The 22,121-nt window shown below is 45.6% G+C and overlaps 2 protein-coding genes across 5 annotated transcripts; both read right to left on the bottom strand.

The window, feature by feature from the left end:
- Positions 1-185: 185 nt before the first annotated feature.
- Positions 186-16,045, bottom strand: prrc2a (proline-rich coiled-coil 2A). 4 transcript variants are annotated; one of them, XM_069515734.1, is made up of 17 exons: positions 15,907-16,045; positions 12,467-12,618; positions 11,200-11,377; positions 10,901-10,997; positions 10,707-10,788; positions 10,454-10,597; positions 10,108-10,346; positions 9,926-10,014; positions 9,630-9,781; positions 9,153-9,255; positions 8,843-9,032; positions 8,533-8,625; positions 7,737-8,295; positions 7,371-7,627; positions 6,897-7,197; positions 6,417-6,639; positions 186-6,018 (listed from the first exon to the last, which is right to left on the bottom strand). In XM_069515734.1, the coding sequence occupies exons 2-17, from the start codon at positions 12,579-12,581 to the stop codon at positions 2,982-2,984; spliced, it is 5,859 nt and encodes a 1,952-aa protein (XP_069371835.1). In that variant the 5' UTR covers positions 12,582-12,618; positions 15,907-16,045; the 3' UTR covers positions 186-2,981. The 4 variants fall into 4 exon arrangements, with proteins under 4 accessions (XP_069371835.1, XP_069371837.1, XP_019958021.2 ...); XM_069515736.1 differs by lacking the exon at positions 15,907-16,045 and adding an exon at positions 15,690-15,830; XM_020102462.2 differs by lacking the exon at positions 8,533-8,625.
- Positions 16,046-17,294: 1,249 nt separating this feature from the next.
- On the bottom strand, positions 17,295-22,034 carry neu1 (neuraminidase 1). The gene is made up of 6 exons (XM_020108618.2): positions 21,732-22,034; positions 21,022-21,208; positions 20,585-20,850; positions 20,229-20,411; positions 19,409-19,628; positions 17,295-18,979 (listed from the first exon to the last, which is right to left on the bottom strand). Exons 1-6 carry the CDS (start codon positions 21,801-21,803, stop codon positions 18,759-18,761), a joined length of 1,149 nt encoding a protein of 382 aa, XP_019964177.2. The 5' UTR covers positions 21,804-22,034; the 3' UTR covers positions 17,295-18,758.
- Between the last annotated feature and the right edge of the window lie 87 nt (positions 22,035-22,121).

The raw sequence follows: 22,121 nt of genomic DNA, 5'->3' as shown, positions 1-22,121 counted from the left end.
TTATAGCTCATTACACGTAAGTGTAACCAGATTTGACTCCAGCTGGTTTAGACCAACAATTAATTAAACCGTCGTTGTAAATTGAACTTGTACTCAACCTGCTGTGACAAGTGAAAACATGCAGTGACAAAAGTTCAAAATATTCCACTTCATCCACTGGAGAAGAATGAGACGTACAAGTTACATTTTCCATTAAATCAAAAGTAGTTTATTTAACTTTGCCTTCTCTGTATAACTTTATTATAATAAGACACTTCTCTGCTTGTACATTGCTCCCTTGAACTAAAAATGGCAACATTTGTTTGTGGGAATGTAAGTTGGGGTAGACAAACTTAGATACATACCAATATACATACATGTGTGTATATTACAGTTCCATTAATAAAACCATAAATGCTAAAAACAGTTTGAACCACTCCAGGTACCTTGGTAATGCTGGAAACAAAGTACAATCTTTGAGTAATCTTTCTGGAATACACTACTTTTGTTTTCTTTTAACATGGGTACATACAATAATGCGCACATCAACATTAAGAGTTAAGGAGGGATGAAGGACTCTTTGAGCCAGTGTTAAGTGTACAGCTATTAATGTATAAACCAGTAACAGGCAAGGCAAGCTGCACCCATGGGTGTGTGTTCATGCTTAGAAGTCATAGTGAAAAATAAAATATGTCCAACTTCACTTGCCTGCTGAAGAATGTGCTTAAATTCTACAAAAAACTGGTGAAGTTCTCTACTGCGTGTCCTTCATTTGGATGAACACATACACACAGCTGAATGTATATATATGTGGATGTATTTAAGAAACGGCAGAATATCTTAATAATATTGGTTAAATCAAGTGGGGGCAAACAAGGCAGAAAGTGCTTGCCATTCATGTTAACCCTCTGGTCCCCACCCCTTCCCGAGGAATTACACAGACACTGGAAAATGCACACATGCCGCACACATGCCAGACACATACACACAAGCACGCGCACACAAATCATCAAATGCCCTACTCACAACATCCCAGAGACGATCTCCAAACTGTTGTCAGTAAACAAACAAACCCCAACTTACAGCAGTGACAGAATAGGTACAGATGAGTTATTGATTCATTTCACCTTGGATTTTGTCTCCAGGCTTTTTTTTTTTTTGCCATTTTACTTCTTTCATGTGATGCAAACTATGTTTACAAGTGAAATCCTACATCAATCCAATATTCCCTCTTCACTCCAGGTCGGCATTATTTCTTAGAAAACTGTGTGGTGGACAGCAGAAGGTGACACGTTGGTCGCCCTTTCAGCATTGTCCTGAATTCAATTGGTCTGAGCTACTGGTTGCCACCTTGCACTGAGACAGCCATCCCGAGAACACACACTTTGAAAAATACTTCCACAGACAAGGTAGTCATACTCCTTGGTGTGAGGAGTCTCCACTAAAGCACAGAGAGTGCGACGCGGCACGAGCAGAGGGGGTGTAAAAGTACAATACTCAGCTTGGCTCTGTACTCTGGGCCCAGACAGAGTACCTGTCTTGTTGCATCACATGTAACTTGCCCAAAAACATTTAATACAAAGAAATAGAAGAGAAAAAAACAGCAACCATGGATTTTTTTGTTATACTAAGGAGTGCTTAATAGAACATGATCAATTATCTACTGAAGCATAAACAATTTCATGAAAAGTCAAACTTTTTTTTTCCTTTATTCTATCAGGACCTACATTTTCATTAAACCGATTTCCCCCCTGAAAAGATCAGTTATTTACCTTGAGGGCGGGAAAAAAAAGTGTTTCCATAAAAATGTATGTTACTGAGGAAATAATGGTTGTTAAAATAAAGCCATCACTCTATTAATACAGTCTTCATAGGGTAAACAAAACTCATGAATGAGAGAGAGAGTAAAACTATTTCCCTGGGGGGAAAGTCTGATTTTTGCAGATGCAGAAATTCTGCAGGTGAGGAGGATGCTACGAGGAGGCCCCAAAAAAACTTTCCCACCCCAAAAAACCGTATCAACCAATAACAGCTAGTGAAATGTGAGAGCAGGTCAACAAGGGGAAAAAAATTCACACCGTCTATTTGAACAAGCAGCAGAGACATAGATATTAAAGACAAATCAATACAAGTGTAAGTGAGCACTGAGCAGTAGTTATTCATGGGTCTTATCACAGTAATCAGACATACGTTACAGGAGACCAAAAAGTCACCCAGAGGAGGAATAGGGGAATTTTGTAAAAAGTTTTTTTTAATGACCTGCTTTGCTGAAGAAAAAACACACACCCCTGCAGTCAGAGGTTGAAGATCGACTGACCGAAGCCAAAAGAAAAACAATTACTCAGAAACAAAACCTCTTATGGTACATTGTTCATGTTAAAAGATGAAGCTGCACTCTTTCCCTTTGTGAGGCAAGCGATGCAGAACTGCACTACCAAATACCACCCAAGGCCAAAGTGTGGTAGAAATACACACAGGTACATAAATATAAAAATTAGCCCGATCCAAATCCATTTATGCCAATTTAATCCCACATTTTCTTTTTGCACCCATAGGACTGCATGTGTTCCATGTTTGTTTGTTTTTTGTTTTTAAAGATGTCATATTTGTGCTTGTTGATGTATGTGTGGAGATGTGTGTGAACGTCTTTTGTCAAAACGACATGCACCTCCATTTCAGAACCTCATGCTCGTCAAATCCAACTGGGGTGAGACTCTTGAGGGAGGATAAGGGGGTGGGGGGTGGGGGCAAGACGGAAGAAACGGAGAAATTTACAATAACGGACGGTAGATAGTTGATTGATGCAAAAGGAAAAGATGACTGGGGAAGGAGGGGGGCAGCTAAAGTGAAGGTGAATACCATCTCCATGTACTGTACAATACACTAATGTGTTTAGGGAAGCCAACAGATAAACAATGAAATAATGATCAAAAGGGTTTGGGATGTAGGATGGTGGGTATCAATGTGGGTGGGGTACGTCTGAAATGTTTTGATTTATTCCATCATTTCCTATTTTTCGGGGAGGGCCAGTTGCCACGCTTCTCTCCGCGGTTGCCGCCTCCGTTACCAGGCCCACCAGAGCCGCCACCAGGAGGTCCACGTGGGCCTCTGCCGCCCCCGCCGCCTCCAGGGTTGACCCTCCGGTTCTGTCGCTCCATGCCAGGACGCTGGCTGGAGAAGCTTCTTTTATTCGCTGCAGGCTCTTTTCCCGCCATCTCTCGTTCGACAACACCTCCTCCTCCGCTGCCCCCTCCTCCCCTTCCCATGTGGTGGTGGTGGTGAGAGGAGAATGACTTCCCTCCTCCTCCCTCCCTGTCTCTGAACTCTGTGAAGTCGCTGCTCTCGGAGGCGGTCTCCCACTCCTCGTTGGCCTGGTCGGAGTTCTGATTGGTGAAGTCAGGGGACTTTGCTCCATGGCTGTGGTGGTGCTGGGGGTGTGTTGTCCCAGCATTGCCCTGGTTGTAGTGGTGATGGTGATGACTGTTTGCATTACCAATATGCCCCCCGCCGCTGTTATTGTTGGTGGTTACTGTGGCATTGTGGTTAGCATTTTGGGTATTGCCCGTCACGGGAGCTGAGATGGGGGCTCCATTACTGTCCTGAACTGAATTCAGGGAAGGAGATGAGGGCCTTCCACCACCAATGACCCCAACTCCTCCGTTGATCCGTGCAGCATTCTCTCGCTCCTTCAGTCTCCGGAAGCGGGGCGGCTTGTCCTGCTGATGCTGTGAACGTCCATGACGGCGGCGTCTAGGGGGTCGCTCAAACCCACTGGGAGGGAACCCACGGTTATCAGGAAGAGGGAGCGTATTTGGCGCACCAGGGTTTGATGTAGGGTTGGTTGAAGATTGTGGAGTGACAACCCCTCCATTTTCAGTGGAACTTAGTGTGGCAGGAGCTGTGGCAGGTAAAGATGGCTGAGGGGGATTGGTCCCCTGAGTTTGAGCTTGACTTGCATCAGCTATCTTGTCCTTCTTCTCTCCACTATTTCCTCCCCGGCCCAGGTCTTTGGGCCCAGAGCTTTGTGGCGGACCTTGCTGTTTCCGGCCTGATGCTGATGTCTTTGAGGAACCACCATGAGAACCTGAGCTGTGTCCAACTCTGTGTCCTCCTGGGGGTCCTCCAACATTGCCACTACTCCTGTACATGTTTCCTCCTCCACTACCTCCACCCCTGCCTCTCCTAGAGGGTACACCCCTGGGGGTAAAGACCCGGGCCTGTGAACCTCTGGGTGGTGCAGAAGACATAGTGCTTCCAGCGGTGTTGGCATTATTGGAGCCATTCTTGTTGTTGGGTTTCTGGATGTCGTCCTTGTCTGACTGACCAATGTCACTTGCACCACTCTCACTGCCAGTCTCTGAACCTCTCTCCCTCCGTCTCTTTGGGATTTCCTCATATTCTGAACCTTCACTCCGTGTTTCACTTCGGTTCCTGGCTCTGGCTGGATTATGGTGGGAACGATCTTGACCGTGTCTGCCACCAGGGGCCTCACCCTTGGACTCCTGGTGATGGCCACCACCAACAGATGAGCGGTAGTCTCTGCCGCTCCTGCCGCTCATTCTTCCGCGACTGGCACCAGTGGGCCCAGCACTGGCTGTGTAGGTACCACGATAACCACGTCCACGCCCGTAGAACTCTCCCCCTCGTCCGCGACCAGCTCTGCTGCCTTTAGCAGGAATTCCATGGTGATGGGGGGTGTTGCCTCCTTGTTCAAAGGAGCGGTCTCTGTCCCTTCTTGAAGACCCTGAAAATCCTGAGGAGTTGACATCGACATCTTTGGGCCCTCTACTTGACCCTCCCCCACCTCCTCCTGCGGACCGTTCTTTTCCTCCATTCCTGGGTTTGGCTGTTTGGACAGTCTCATCTTTAGATGGAGCTGATGTGTTCTGGGAGGCTTCCTGCTTAATGGAGGACAGTTGTCCACCATCTTGCTCTTTATCTTTCGCAAAGCCTTGGTTTGTTTTTTCTCCTCCATCAACCTCACCCCCCTCTCTCTTCATTTCCTTCAGCACCGGCTTCTTGATGGGGCCAGCTCTCTTGTTGCCCCCTGTCTGGTTGGAAGATTTGTGTTCCGAGGGAATGTTGGAGGAGTCGTCCCCTCCGCGGGAGTGGTTCCCACCTCCTGCGTGGTTGGCCCTCCTGCCATGAGAGGAGCCCCCACCCATACTGCTGTTGCCTGGCCGTGGGCCCCACTGGGTCTCTGTCTTATGCTCTCGTCCCCCTCTTTGGTTTGCTTTAGGGTGGGGATGGGGATGGGGATGGTGCTGCTGCTGAGTATGACTGCCGTGATGAGCGGGAGGTGGACTGGAGGCCACTGAGGAATGAGGAGCATATGCTGGGCCTGATTTCTCCTGTTTCACATGGCCGCTACTACCAGCATTACCACTGTTGCTTCTTTCACTAACACTGTGCCCAATGCCAGCCTCACCCTCTCTTAAAGATGGGTGATGATGCAGAGCAGCTTTCACACTCCCATCTTCCCTTGCAGAAGTGGAGGAGGATGAAGAAGAGCAGGAAGATGAGATGGAAGGTTGGTGAAGAGGGGGAGAGGAGTCAGTCTTCTTAGCAGTGGTCTCAACAACCCGGTCACGGTTGGTCTCAGGCTTATGGGGGTGGTGGGGGAAGTGAGGCTGCTGAGGGTGGTGACCGTGATGATGGTGGAGGTGAGAGTTGCTCTCAACAGGAGGCAGGTCTGCACGACCATTGCGATCATAGTGCGGGTGTTGGGCTCCCCATATCTGGCCCTGCTGAGATCCACGGGGAGGCCCTTCATCCTGGTGGGTGAAGCCATGTGGCTGGTTTCCCCTCTCACTCGCCCTCTGTTGCTGTTGGTGGGGAGGCATCCTTGCACCCTGGTCAGCGAAGTTGCTATAGTTGCCCCGGGCACCCATGTAGTGATGAGGATGGTGGCTGCCTCCTTGGGTGCCCACTTGAGTGCCAACAGGAGGAGGGGTCTGATTGGATGTGCCAGAATTGGAGCACGGCTGCTGGATGGGTCCCAACCCGCCCTCTCGCATGCGATGCGGAGGAGTGTCACTCCTAAGACAAAAAATCAATAAATTAAAGTTTGACTAATCCTAATTACCAAAAAAATACTTATACTTTAAAACCAAAGTTTTCCCTACCATATAAATGAAAAATTTAAATAAAGAGGCATTTAAGCGACACAGTGGTAAAAGTTCTATGAACTGGTTTTCTGATCTTAAACTGATATGTTAAGCTGGCAACAAGAATAAACTGCCACTCAGTGTTTGGACAAATATTTGTGTGATTGGTGTGTGCTCATCACCAAGCTAATCAATCATCTGATTGGATCTTTCTGTGACCCGTCAACTGGGGAGGGTAGTTACAGCCATACACAAAGACTAAATTGTGAAAACTTCTTATAAAGTTGTTCTCTATACATCAGATGTTGCAGCAAATTTGTGTTTCCATACCTGGGACCTTTGGCCACATCATCGTCCTCCAATGCCTGCTTCTGCCTCAGTGGGGAGGTTAACCCACGACCTTCCCCTCCGCCAGGAAATACCTCTGGCCCCCAGGCCAGTTTGGGATCCATAGGGGGGGTTCCCCGGTGTGGGTGCCCTGGATGCTGCTGTTGCCTGTCAAAGGGGTCTGAACCAGATCCCCCAGAATCAGACCGCTCACGCCCAATGAGTCCTGTGACAGTGAAGGAGGTTTTTTGTAATGAAAATATATAAACATGTTCTTAGAGAGTTTATGTTTGATCTTTGCTTTTGAAAAACCCAATTGATAGGAATCAGTTCCTGGTCTATGGGCTACTGCCAACCACACATTTACATCTACTTTATGTTAACGTGTAATTCATCAATACTTTTACATTTTCAATAAACCAGCTTTTAATTTTTTTATCTCAAAACATTATTTTATTTCACAGTGATGCCACTTCTACTGACCAGATGGGTGCATGCCAGCTGAATAGTAGTCCATGGGTGGAGGGCGACCCTGCATCATGCGTGGGTCCATATAGGGCATCATCATCCAGCGTGGGTCAAAATTCATTGGCAGGGGTGGGGGTCGAACCATATTGCTAGGCTGATACATGGGTCCACCCTGCTTGGGTCCAGGTCCTGGCTGGGGTGTTGAACCCGGCGAAGGACCCTGTGGAGGCTGCGGCTGAGGAGATAGCTGGCTTTGTGATGCCTGGCTATGCTGCTGTTGCTGCTGCCACTGCTGCTGCTGCTTCAGGAGCTGTTCCTAAAGAGAAATTAATGTGACAAGGAAAACATAGATCTAAAGGCCAGGAGCACAGGTGACCACGTACATAGATCCTTTTATAAAATGGGGTACATTTTTTTCTCCCTCAATACAACCTATAAACATACTAATTCAACAACTGTGTTTTTAAATAGAGAAGTACAAATCCCAACCTGCTGCTGCCTCTGAAATCGAGGTGGAAGAGACTTCTGGTACTTTGAGTAACCCTGACCAGTAGGACCACCAGCTTGACGACCTGCAGTCCCTCCGATATTCTCAATCTTCACTGGGTCAATTCCTCTTTCACTTCCACTTCCTGCACGGATGTGAGGACCACTCATCGTCTCTTCCTTATTCTCTACTGGCAGAGGTACGTCCAGTGTGGGCTGCGGAGGCTGTGACACAGCTGGCTGGGGACACTGTTGGGAATCTGAACCAAGAAAAAAAGGTTGTGAGTTTGAATCAAGGGTCATCATAACTTGTTAAGCACAACTGGTGTTAAGAAAGCATCATTGATCAAGTGTGCCTGCGAAATTCACCTGCGCTCGAGTCATAGCTGCTGTTGCTGCTGGCTCGCTGTCTCTCACTGACTCCAGGACTGGCCCCTGGTTGGACAACAAGCACTGGAGCCTCCTCAGGGTCCACACAAGGGGATGGGGGCTGGCTTATGTTGGGAGAGGAGGCAGATGCTGAAATAGATGGACTTGGGCTGCCTGCTGTGGCAGCAGTTGAGTTTCCATCAAGGCTGGGGGTTTTACTGCCACTACCACCACCACCACCTCCTGTGTTGCTGCCTTGCTGCTGTTGCTGCTTCTCATCCAGCCTCTTAAGCTTCTCGGCACAGGCTGCACGTCTCTCCTCCTCCATCCTGCGTTCTTCCTCCTCACGCCGGCGGCGTGCTCGCTCTACGGCAGCAGAGATCTCAGAGGAGGACTGCTTTCTACGCTGACGCCAAGTCTCATCCTCATCCTCCCCCTGGGCCCCATGCACGGGCACGCCTGGCTGCGAAGGAGGAGTCAGGCCTCCTGCTGCAGGCTGATGCTGGGTGGTGCCAGGTTTCCCAGGGCCTACAGGTGCACCCTGGTTGTGGGGCCGGTCCTGAACAGCCAGAAAATACATAATGTTCAATTACACATGTTCAACTCAAGGCCAGATGAGATAATTACAATCTTGTTGAGAAAAATGCAGTCAGAATGATAATTGCCTACTGTAAAAAAAACTCAAACGCAAAAACGGAAAATAAACCTAAAGATGACGATTCTACTAGACCTTGTTGGCGGTGGATGAGATAATGATAGGAATGATTTGTCTATGAGGCCCTATCCAGGTGTCTACCTGTCGGTAAAAGGAGTAGGGCCCTTGTCCGAGGAGCGGCCCAGGTGGGGGGGAGGGCTGCTCCCGTGGACCACCCAATCCAGGCCTGCGCCCCTATATACAGGCAGACACTGTTAGCCATGTTCCACCACAATTATCTACACTGACAAAACAAACACATACACACTAACACATCTCTGCCCACAAATAAGTCTTGGCTCAACAGTAAGCACAAACTGTCCTGAGTTGACGAGTTTCGACTTTCTATTTGACAGACCTTGAGTCTGACCTGTCTGGACAACCCCTCTCATGCTACTGTACAACACACTACCTGGTAATTGGGGGGTGCTCCCTGGCCTCCCCAGCCACTGCCTCCCTCCTCGGCCCATCCTGGCTTGCCGGAGGGAGGTTGGGGGCCATTGTCAGTATTAGTGGGAGGGGTGCGGCGGGTGTCTCCTCCACTGTCCGAGGACCGAGAACGAGAGGTTGCAGATGGGGCTTCCTGGGACTGCGACAGCTCACTGAGGTAAATAGGGGGAAAATATTTTTGTGACAAACGACAAAACTGTGCTAGTGTATTTATGCCAAATTTTAAGCCAAAAAAGCATTTTTAGAATTTATTCACTGATTATACCACATACCATTGGTCGTTCTTGCCCTCAGTTGCCTCTTCTTCTGCCTCTTCTTCTCCTTCATCATCACTAAACTTCAACTTGGCAGAGTAATCAATCTCCTCATGAGCTCCTGATTAAGCATAATAGGCAAGAAAACATCAAAACCACGATTGCACCAAACATCCATTCAGTGCATTTGTTAATTTGCACTAAATGAGGTGGTTGCAAAGTCTGGAAATAGTTTGTATCAGCAGGAAACATGATATGCGAAAACAAAAGCAACATTAGAAAGGATCTATTGCACTCAACAAGCCCTTAATCAACTTCCAATGCATTAGAATAGTTAGACATCAGATTTTAACAGGGCCAAAGACACACATATACAACAACGGAGAAAGTGAAAGCCTCTTCAGCTCAAAATCATTCTAACTGTGCTCTACATTAAATGACAATGTTAAAACGATTAGCAAAATTTAAATTTTTGTTCAATTAGCATCTTCTGACCTGCCCAGCCCTCATCTCCGTCGTGGTCCAGCTCATCTAGCTCCTTCAGGTCATCCTGCTTTAGGATGGAGGGTCGCTTCACCACCTCTCCACCTGTTTCTCGTGGGCCGCCCTGAGGCCGGCTGTCTGGACCACCTTGCCCACGAGAGAATCTAAAAGAGAGGAGAACAGTCTTTGTGAGTGATGTGTTGAAGATACAAAAGAGAGAGAGTCTCATTCTCACTTCGACAATAAGCCTAGTTGTGAAACCTGAATGTAAATACAACTTTGACAAAACATTTTTGCTGAAAACATACCTTGGAGGAGGCCCTTCCCCAGGTGGCGGGTACCTGTAGGGCCCTTGAGGGCCATAAGGGGCTGGGAAGGGCAGATATGGAGGATACATCTTGAGAGAAAGAGAAAAAAACAACACCTGATTCAGAAACCATTTCCTTTACACTTTGGGGAGTAGCAGAGAGAAAAGCAAGAGGAGACTTACGAAGGGAGGCATGATCCCTCGATACTGGGGGAACCCAGGCCCCACAGGGGGCTGGGGCAGAGGCAAGGCGGGGCTGCCTGCAGGGTTCCTAGGTGGCCCGATGGTCTGGGAGTTCGGAGGGGGGACCCCAGTCGTCCCATCCATCACCAAAGCCCCACCAGTGCCACCCTCCGCTGCCCCCTCCCCAGGCAGGGTGGGTGCCAGGGCTCGGCCCCCACCGTCCCGCCAACTTGTGACGTCTGAATAAAGTAAACACAAAAGCGGTTATGAGCTTTAATGGAATGTATTTACCAATTACTTATCAAATGACTGGCTGAGTAGTTATTAAAGTCTAAGCAACACTCACTCTGGGGGCGGAGGCTTGGTCCGGGCCCATACCACTGATCTGCAGTGCCCTGTTCTCTGCCAGCTTTGTCCTGGTCGCCAGCCGCCTGCAGGGTGGGAAATTCCTCGCGAGAGAATGGCGACGGTTGGTTTGATCCCTTTCCACCTGCAAGAAAAAGAAGGTAAGCCGAGGTCAATATGATTTTAACAACAAGGTACATAATATACAAACTCAATCCAAGAAAGCTATGAGAGACACTGATAGGAAGACTCACCATCCCCTTGTGTTCCATGTGTAACACTGGCCTGTGCCCAGGACCTTGCCCCTACGGCCTGGGTTGAAGCTGGGACCAGAGGCTGAGAGAGAGAGTTGGAGTAACAAACAAGAGTTATTTGAGATAAATGTCAACTATGAATGCTATAGCATTAAATCACGATACGATTTTGTTGTTTGAGTGACTGTTGGTACCTCTGAAGCTGGCGGGGTTCTCGGGCGGGTCGGTGCAGGTATCTGTGAAGCCACAGGCTGCTGCGATTCCGGCTGCGGTGCTGACAATGCATCGGTACTGAAAGAAAGAAAAAGATATAAGAAAAGGGACAAACAAAAGAACAACAGAGAGCATCAAAAAGAAAACTGTCCAAAAATATTCAGCCATAAAACTTACGATAAAAATAACTTCTCCCACTAGCATTTACAAAAAGGTTTTGCTGTCCTGCTAAGTGGAAAAAATTTCTAAACTGCCGGCGTGTTGGACTTGACCTACTAACCTCTTTGGGTCTGCTTGTTCCTGTTTGCTTGCCCATCCTGTGCCGTCTTTGGGAACGAGCGAGACGTTGGGGTCGTTGCCTTTGTTCTCTGCCTTCAGACTGGGCAGGTTGGCAGGGGGTGGCATACGCCGTGCGGAGGCAACTTTACCAAGAGATTGCAGGCCATGGCGGGGGGGAACTAACATGGGTAAGAGAGAAGATGCATTAGCACAGATGGACAATGGAAACTTGACACAAGCCAAACCTACTTAGTGTACACAGCAACTAGAAGAAAGAAATGGCGTTTGCAGCTTGCTTCACTGGATATACAATTAGGATGCAGCTTTAATCGAATTATTCTGATGAATATTGATTTAGAAAACACTTCTGGAAGTTATTCAAACCCATCAACAAGCCCACTTTAATTGCATTTAATTGAGAATTATTGGGATATTGATGCACAAAAAATGTGATAAAGTCTTCCAATTCTGAAAAGCAAAGCTGCATTGAATATCAGAACCTCATTTATTTCCTTGAGGCTTAGAGAAACCACAGCAGTGCATGGCTTCACTATGTGGGAGGGGGAAGTCTGTGTTTTGGAAACGGGGACAGCTGCTTAGATCTCGTGGGGAGGTTCTGAATAAAACATATACAGAAGTCAAACAGCGTCCACAAGTAAGCCTCTGTCTCAGGTCAGGCCCAGAAGCTCTGAGGCTCAGCTGATATGTCAACGCTCAAGAGCTAATCACCCTCCAGGCTGTGCATTTTCCTTCATGTATGGCTTCACAGCCAGTTTTTTATTTCTCCAAGATACAGGTGTAAAGGCCTAAAAAATAAGGGTGTTAAACCTCCCCGATGCCTGAATAATATTGCCGGTATCAGCAAAAACGGGTTGGCAGGCAGTTGAGCGATACGGCAGATCATGCATTTCCTTTATTAGAAGTCAGCACCAGAGCTATTAGGAAGACAGTAGGCTAATGCATCAAAGTTGCAGTACTTGGTGTCAGGAGGATACACAGCACAGAGAGAAACCCATACCACACAACCAACGTTAAAATCGGACTGTGACAAAGCAGATCTGTTCCTTTAGGCTACATATGATCAATTACACAACAAGCCGCACATACTTAGCGGCAAGATAAAACCATGTGGCAGATTTAAACAGAGCTTCAAAGGCAAGAGATTCTGAAAACTAATACCCTGAGTAAAAGACAGAAAAGCTGATCCATTAAACTGGATGGATGTGGTGACACTGAAAACTTGGATGCTACCAAACCGAGATACTCACCAACAGGCTTTTGTGTTTCAAGGCTCTTTCCTTTGTATGTATCAAACAGGTTGAGAGACGCATACTTGGTTTTGCCTTCCTTCCCCTTTGCAGTTTGCCCAGAGCGCTCTGACATTGCGCTGTCCGCTCATTGAGTATGGTGAGCCCTGAGACTGGGAGAGAGGAGAGGAAGAGAGTTCTAGTGAAAATGATGACAACATGCTCATATTCACTGTGGACATAATCATTTTTTAATCTACACAGGTTTTCCTTACTACTCAGGGGGCGCAGCATCACTTTTCATGGACAGTCCCATATTGTGTTAACCAACTAAGACTAAATGTTGATTCACACAAAAAAACCCTAAGCTTTTCTGACCATTTGTCTTTTGTATCAAAACAAATATATCAATCAACTGAGTTATTTTTCCTGCAAGTACCCATAAATCACATTAGGAGTGAAGATGAACAGTTGGAGAACAAGCTCACAAAACTATTTAAAACGTTTAACTTCGACATCGGAAAAGCATCAGGAGACGATCTCTTGCCCTTCAGCACAACTGAAAGCTAAGTGAAAAATCCAGGTTTTTTTAGATTCATTAATGGCCAGTTAATGACAACGAAGAGATACACAGGGAAGGCAGGGGAGTGCAGGAGAGGACATTGTGCAGCAGAGGGCCTGGGATGGATTCAAACACAGGCTGCTGCAGCACAGACTTAGCCTTGACAAATGGTACAAACACACATGACACATGTAACTAGGTAAACTAAGGTATTCTGGCGTTATGTTCTATTGTTTTTCTCAGCCAATCCATAGTATTTTTATTTTGGTTTGGCATCCCAACTTCTGACTTGTGATGTTAGTGGGACACTCTTTGCAAAATATCAGCAATATTACATAAATGTTATGTGTTACAAGTAGGAGTAAAAGGTTGCTCACTTTTATATTTCCACAAATAGAAATGTAATTCCTTGTTCCAAAATAACAACTCAGCATGTTAAATTAAGACAAATGAATGTATTTAATAGTTATGTTAATGTCCACAGGCATCAACTACCTACAGGCTATTTCAGTAAGGGGGACTGACTTGTTGCACACAGCCATTTATTAGTCCCACCTACATTGTTTACCTAGAATTGTATCATTCTGAGTCCATGGTTATAACAGGCACACAATAAAATGTTTCTTGTAGTCCCTACAGGTGATCATGGCATGCACCTACATTTGAGCACTTTTCTACTAAATAAGTTTGGATTCTCCGGCAGCTTTATTTGGGCTGAACAGGTATTTCATAGGCCATTCTTTTTGAAGGCCTGTTATCTTTCGCTTATTGTAGCTGGGGCAAATTCGGCATTATGCCATCATAAAAACAGTTAAATGTGAGCATCCCCAGTGCAGTGCATGACTAAACACCTCATCACTGAAAACACGGTACAAAAGAAAGGAAAAAGCAGAGCCGTGGTTTCTATGGCAACACATTATAAATGATATTCCTCTATGCTTTGCCTTGAGACAGTGTTGGCTCCATGGAAACTACCAGGCCTTTGGCTTGAACTCATCACACCAATAAAAGACACTGCGCTGACATCTGTGCGATTAAGAATAATTTGGCTGCAGCCAGCAGGCTGAAATGCTGCACCCCCCAAATCCCATTACACACAATTACCGAGGAGAGGATTTATCTACAATTGTTGTGCTACACATAACAATTTCATTCACCAGCTTTGAGAGGAGTAATGAAATGAGGTGGGCCAATGTGTGTGTATGGACCTTGACTTGAACCAGAACTCCAGAGCTAAACAAAGAGCTCTCAATCTACTGGTGTTGTAATGATGTGTGTTCACTGGACAGAGAAAGAATTGATGTACTCCCAAGTTATGGCAGCTCCATTAGTCTTCAGTACATCTAAATAACAAATGAGAGTGTGGACGTGATGCCCAGACACCAAGGGATGTGAAAACCACAAATCAAAACGGATGAAGTATAAAAAGCAAATGTGCATTGCATTGACAAAACGCATGTGTGAGCTGCACACATTTCTGCTGAAGCTGAACTGCTTCACATGGTGACAGCCGAGCCGCAGAACTGTGCCTCAACAGCCAGATGAGATTAGAAAATTAGGTCGTGGGACGGTTGATCAGCTACATGTTGTATGGGGATTAACGGGGGCCAGCAGCTTCACTGCCAAACCCCTACTGCAGCAGCAGCAGCATCGTACACCACGAAGGGGCCTGGCAGAGCTAATGGTGGTGATGAGCACCAGCCACCCCACGGCTGGCTGTGTGGTAACGTTGCAGTAAAAATCAGATGGTGTGAAAGCAGCAGATGCAACGAGGGCATTAAATATAAATAAGCCACAAGCTGCAGACCGAGGCATCTCTGCTGTGGTGCTAGCTCGGTAGCAGGCTAACGCTGGGCCTCGGACTGCGTTGGTATTTCATAACGCATCTCTGCACTTTGCGGTATCGTTAGCTTAGCGCGCAGCTCTTTCACTCGGAAAGCTGCGAATCACAGTAAGGTAATGTGACGGCGGGCTGGGCCTGGTCGCGGAACCGAGCCGCTGAGCTGTGGCTATAACAGCGGGTTCGGGGCAACGCAGAAAAAAAGATTTTATTGGGAGGACAAAACAAAATGGCGCTGGACACAGGCCCCCGTGCACTTTCACGCTAGCACCGACCGGTTGTGTTGCACTGAAGCACACACACACACACACACCATCACACAGCTGATATTTACAAACTCCAGCAAAACGAGGGGAGGTGGAGATAACAGCGGCGAGATCTCTAAATCGAAATAAACGGCGTTAGCCATCGGTGTGTCTGAAACTAACGCTGGGAGCTAAGCGGCTCGCCTCCATGCTAACGCTCGAGTGTTAGCGTCATGTACGTACGCTAAGCAACCACATTTTACGAAGCGATTTAACCACAAGCGAAACGCGAAACGGCTAATATCAACAAAACCAACGAGGCGCGATGTTATCCTCGTTAGAATCTGACCGAATCCCCGCAGACGGCTAGCCCGGAGCTAGGCTAACGAGCTAGGCAAAAAACCCCTGAACGTTAGCTGGCAACAAACAGGCGACAAAAAAAAAGATAAGACAGCAAGTCCTGAAAACATCGTCTCCAGCTGAATCTGTGTCCGCTGCTGGTGGCGGTGGTGATCATCAGAGTTCTTTGTTAAATAGTGAAGTGCAACTATTCTGCGTTTGCATTAAAACAAAAACAAAAACATCCCGGGCACTGACCTGGTCTTGTCCCGACTTGTCTCGAGGTTATACCGCAGAGTGAGCTTAGCTTATGCTATCGCGTAGCTTTCTAGCGAGTGACCCAGCTATAGCTAAGCAACGTTATCCTGCTGCATGGCCGAACACAAGACGGTCATTACGGTACAAACAACCCCGCCGCCGCCACCGCTCCCGACGCGACCACTGTGATTCAGGCGAGAGAAGGTGCTGGGCTTACTTGCGCTCCTTTTGCTTTTGTTATCCCCCAGAAAATAAATGAAAAGTGGGAAAAGTAAAACTGCGATCCTCGACTCGATCCGTCACCTGAAGAGCCGTCAACGGCTACTGAGGAGCTGCGGGAGGGGGGGAGCCGTTTGGGACCGCTACTGTACGAGGAAGGCGATTTTTAAAATAATATATAATATATATATAAATGAATGAAGTTTGAATTACACCATTAGTGCAGCAACATCCAGTGAATTGGAAGATGATTATCAAAAACAACAAGAGGTATGATTTATCTACTGTATTTGGACACCAGTCGTAATTAGATATTAGTATTTTTCACTATGATAATTAAGATTAATTCTGTTCTGAAGTGTTTTGACTCATATAAACCCTGCAGACATTTTTATCTATAATAATAATAATAATAAAATAAAAAAACATGACCCAGAGGGTATCTCAGGTCACAGGAGCTGCAGGATAGGATATCTGTATGTGCAGCTCAGTTATTGATTTACTTCACTTCCCGAACACGAGAGAATTCAAGGGGAACTTTTATGATTTTATCCAAATTGCAAGTTTTATCATACATTACTGTGCAAAATCACAAGGCACTGAAAATGAAGCCATGATGCTTGTAATAATAATAATGAGATAAATATGTGGTAGCTTGTGGAGTTTATGTCTGTCTGCCAGGTTGATCATTTATTTATTACGACCCTAATGTTCTTAAAGCTTAATGCGTGTTTGTGTTTTATTGTGTTTGTCAGTACATGTCTGCATCTTCAGGATTAATACAGTTGTAGTGTACTGTATTGTACATTAGATATGTATTAATATTACTTGTGTTTTTATTTATAAGTGAGCTTTATGCAAAATAAGATATGTCAGAGAAAAGTCAATATTTGATGTGATCACCCTGTGACTTAAAATTAGCATAAGTTCTCCTAGTTAAACAAGTTTTCATGGTACTCAGCAGGTTTTCTGCAAACCATCTCAGGTCACATGATCCCAGACTGACTCCATGATCTTAAAACCAGGGCTCTGTGGAGGCCTCCATGTTCGTCTTGTCCTTGAAGACACTTCATTAAGACTGTTGCTGTATGTTCGGTCTCGTTGTCCGGCTGAAAAATGAAGTTAGCACTGATAGGGCTGCAAAATCTTAAAGCCTAGTTGTGCATTAACGGGATTATAGCAGAGTGACATGTCAGGAAAAGATGCTGCAAGAGTGAAGTCAAATTAATACAACAGAGAAGATTCGTCAGATGTAAATCTTTGGTACCTCCTCTCTTGATATTTCACCTCCCTTCTAACAAAACATTTCCTGGGAGGTCTTCTCCCTGTTTCTCATCATCTGACCAGAAGCAACGACACTACAATAACGTCTCAGATGAGAAAGGCTGTCAGTGTTGATGTGGTGTTTATTGCGCAGTCCCTGCTCATTATCATCATTAGAATCCTTTGCCTGAAGCATCAATGGCACGTGGCTGGTTACAGAACATCATAATATTTGTATAAGTGCAAAAGAGGACACATATTGTACTTTCCCCTTCACTCCCACATCCAGTCACACACACACTAAAGGCTTTTAGCAACAAAAGCATCAGTTACAATCAAAATGAATTCATGGCACACACATCTCAATATAGACAAAATTTGAAATTGCTCATGATTACAAGCAAAAATATAATTAGATTTTGATTGATTTGATTTCTTAAGTAGAAAACTGTGTTATGTGAGAAAATACAAAATCACTTCACACCAGAACCAAGAACAGTCATACTTTCAATTCATAGATAACAGATGATCAATGCCAGGGAAGTTTATATTTCAGAGTCGCATCACTATTCATGTTTTTAGACCATCAAGATCAAACAGCTTGTCTAAAGTCAAACTGCATGGAAAACTGGTGAAATAGTTACTATAGGCATTGTGCAATATTTAAATATAGAAGCTTCAAAATAGACAATACTTTCACTATGGTCTGAATAACATAGAAACTTGTGTCTTTTGATCTGTACATTATTTATCAAAATCTATCCCTTCGTCATTGTTTCCTTTTGTGTGGAAAGAAGGAACTCAAACCTGTGATACAATCAACCGTGGGAATTTTGAAGAATGGAACAAGGAGGTATTTTCAGACTTCATCTGTTAGACGTTTGTGGTGCCAAGTACAGATTGTATATTAAGATGGACGACATCACAGCTCCCTGAAAGTGAAACCAAGGCGTTTCTATTGCTACACGGTGGCCGGCTGCAGTACAGTTCATTAATCCCACCTCCTCTATTTGTGCGGATAGGACATGGACCAAAATAAACTAAATACACATCAAATGCATTTTTGTATGATGGATATGTACATTGTTTCCAGTAAAAAAAAATTGTTATTTGATGCTATAAAAATGGAGATGGAGAAAAGGAGATGTAATTATGGACAGCTGAGGCTGACTCGAGATCGGTCACTTTTATAACCACTGCAGCTCCATCCCCTGATCACTACCGTACAAATTCTGGCTCCAAAAGCTCACGATGGTGCGTGTCTATCCGGGATATTTTGGCTTCATTTCTGGATAGTGAGGACGTGTTGTCCATCTTTAAATACATGCATTTCCAATATTTAGCATAATAATCAGGGTTTTAAAGGTGTATAATTTTCTCCCTGAGAGATTGGCAGGAGCAAACAATCTCTTCTTTTTTCCTTTTCCCTTCAGTGAATTTGAGAGCCCAAAAAAGGTGTGACAGTTAAACAGTGGTCCCTCTCAGAAATGTTTTTTTCACCCAAATCAAGAGTAAAAAAAATCACTCATTTGTTTTACCTCATGCTTGATTCCTAAAGTTTACGTCCTGACCTCCTATTCACAAACGTTACCGGCCACCAAACAGGTGGATCTTGACGAACGAGATAGCCTCATCAGAGTCTTTATGGCCTTTCTCGTAGATGATGTAGATGTACTTCTTGTCCTCGATAACACTGTTGTCCAGCGATGTCATGCAGGAGTAGCCACTCGGCCCCGCCCATATCTGGACCGTGTTATTCTCCCAAGAGTTCCCATCGGTCAGCGACCAACGCAAGGTGAGGTTAACTCCTGAGGGTGAAGTAAATCAAGGGGACATTAGAGCTGAAACGATGAGTCGGTTGATTGAAAAATTTAAAAAAAACAGTACATTACACTACAAATACAACTTTGAACAAAAATGGTGAAAAAAGTATCCAAAAATATATTTTCTGATCTGTAAAACAAATATGAGTCATTGTAAACACAGTATTTTGCTTAAAAGTTATTGTCAAACAATAGGAAGACATCTGAAAATTGTTATTATCGTTTTACTTGGCTCGATGTTTCATACACTTCAATCTTTTTCAATGACAAAAAGTGAAATTAATGTTCTGTGGCGCCCTAAACTACCTGTAACTCTGCTGCTATTGCTTTCAAATAACTGCAAAAAAGCAACGTGGGATGTACGAACGCATCAGAGGCAAAGAGATCGAGAGTATCTGTTTCAGTGGTTCTTACTCTTGTACTCGTTGGAGGGGTTGATGAAGTACATCACTCCCTCCTTCTGCAGCGCCCCGGCTGCCACTACAGGATCCACCAGTTCGTAGTCGAAGAACACATCCTCTATGGGCAGGGTCATTCCCCCGTCACGGCTGCGTGCCACCACACGACACCTGCAGTGGTAGTTGTTCTGGTTCCGCACATTGACGATGATGCTGCCGTCTGGCATCTCGACTGGCTGCAGGAGCGCAGAGAGGGAGGGAAATCTTTAGTGTCTCACAGGGAACAATAATCAGTTTTATATTTTTGGGCACTATGGCCTTTATCGATAGGACAGAATTTAAGCGTGAATCGGGGAGGAAGAGCAGAGAAGACACACACACACACACACATGCACACGCTGATAGTTGAGGTGAGACAACTGGTAGATGTTTTAAAATATCAAATCTAAGGGTGATTTTTATTGTTCGGCCACTAGAGAGCACAAGACCTCCACAACAGGCGGACAGATAAACAGCCACGATGAAAAAGTATCACATCAGAAATGATGCACATGCAGCAGATTGGGTTCAACAGATACTTTGATTAGAGGTTTATAAAATGTCGGCCATCTGCTCGCGGCCTCATGAGAGTACATGGACTGGAAAAATATGTGAAACAGTGAATCGAGGGGGAAAGTTATGTTTTATACTTTCGTTTTAAAGCAAAGTATGAAGTATATTGTGATTCCTAGGAATAATTTAAACATATCTTCATATTTTATTTCGATGTTGCACATGAAGGAATCAAGATTGTAACCATCATTAAGTGGTTTACGAGCCATTTCCACACACGGTACCTGGCACTCGTCAGGGCTGAAGTCCTGCTGCCTCTTCTTCTGGTTGTAGGGGATGCTTTTCAGCGCTGCGCCGTTGCTCCAGGTTTTTCCATGGTCGTCGCTCAGGATGCAGAAAACACCATCACCCTCTATTGTTCCGTGACCACAAACCACCAACCTGCCTTTGTTTGGATCATGACGCTTCTGTAGAGAGAAAGACACAAAGGTACGACGAACTTAAAAAACAACAAAAAAAAAGCAACGACATAATTAAGTAAGAGCAGAATTTTAACAGTTGGGATGTCTAAGTTTTATTCAGATCCAATCTTACTCATATCATTATCCTAGTAATATCACTCATCACATCAGTCTCTCACCTGGATGCCGGTCCCTGGCCCCGGAGCAAAGTTCTTGACTCCGATCTGGGCTGAGAGGTTTTTGGGCGAGCCCCAGCTCAGGCCGTCGTCCTTGCTCTCCACCATCATGGTGCTGGAGGTGCTGCAGCCGTGCAGGTGGAAGCACATGGTGTAGATCAGAATGACTCTGCGCACGTCCATGTCCACCACCACGGAGCCCAGGTTCAGGCCGTCCTGCTCTGATCGATCATCATCAGCGATGAATGACATCGGGGACCAGGTGGCTCCTGGAGAGAGGATTCAGGACGAAGAGAGAAGGAAGAACTGCGTTATGTTGAGTGTCTTTTTAATGATATGTCAATATTTCACTGTAGACTTGTAACTGAACCACTGTGTATGTGTTTTGTGTACAAATCGAACTGTCTCTGATTGCGTCACTGCCTCCACGGTCGACCTGCCTTTGTCTGTGGAGCGCCGCATCGCGATGAACTTTGACCCGTAGTCGCTTCTGGACATTTTCCTGCCCTCAGCAAAGGCCAGCAGGCTTCCCTTGGGGGTGAAGGTGAGCAGCGGGATCCTGTAGCTGCTCACGAAGTCCTGACCGTTCACCCACAGCAGTTGCTCTTCTAACATCAGGGGCTCGAGCTGGATGGAGACATGAAGAGAGGGGGAAGAGGCAGCGGACGGACAGACGAGAGCAATGAGTAATATCTTCGGATGATCATTTTTGATCATCAAACAGCGTTACCTACTGTGTTTATACTGTTTTAAATGTTTCACGGTTCCAGCTGCGATCGATGCTCCAGATCGCCTGGCTTTCATTTTGTAAAAAGTATTTTGCAGTGGTTGGTAAATAAACTTCCCCTCCGGATTTTAACCTCAGCCTCGGTTCCCTCTTTTGTTATGACTCTGTGCTCAAGCCTTTTTTTTCGACAGTTCAAGCGTGAACTCTTAGTTTTCCAAAATGTAGAGGAAACAGACTCAGAGCTCACATGATAAAAAAAAAAGACCCATTTATTTGTGAAGAACTCCCAGTCGAGTTATTTTAATGACTGGACGAATGGAGTACTTTGACAGAGTAGCGAAGGTACTTTTACTTGCGTCAAGCATGTGAACACATGTATGAGTTTGTGTGTGGATGTGTTTGCAGGTGACGTAGCTGCTTTACCTTTAACGGGCCGCTGACAGAGCCGCAGTGGAACAGAGGAGCGGAGAGAAGAAGTAAGAAGAGAGCAGCCATGTTTCATCTGCTTCCTCTGTCGTTCTCACGCCACAGCGAGGAGACGAGCTGCCCGAAACCAACCGACCGAGCCCGAGACAAGCCACCGAAACCCGGAGAAAAGCGACTGACGCCGGAGAAACGACGAGGAGACAAATAAACCGAGCTCCTTTCTGCTGCATCAGCTGCGGCCTCAGGACACGTGACAAGATGGACGGTCACATGACCGCCGCTCCTCATCAAAATAAGAGACTGTAAACAACAAAAAGCATAATTCACAATAAAAGACTACAAATTATGTTCTGATCATGTTTTACATCATTGTATATATATATATAT

This window comes from Paralichthys olivaceus, chromosome 20 (assembly GCF_024713975.1).
Source record: "Paralichthys olivaceus isolate ysfri-2021 chromosome 20, ASM2471397v2, whole genome shotgun sequence".
NCBI classification, from domain to species: domain Eukaryota; kingdom Metazoa; phylum Chordata; class Actinopteri; order Pleuronectiformes; family Paralichthyidae; genus Paralichthys; species Paralichthys olivaceus.
This window is presented reverse-complemented; position numbering and strand designations above follow the sequence as displayed.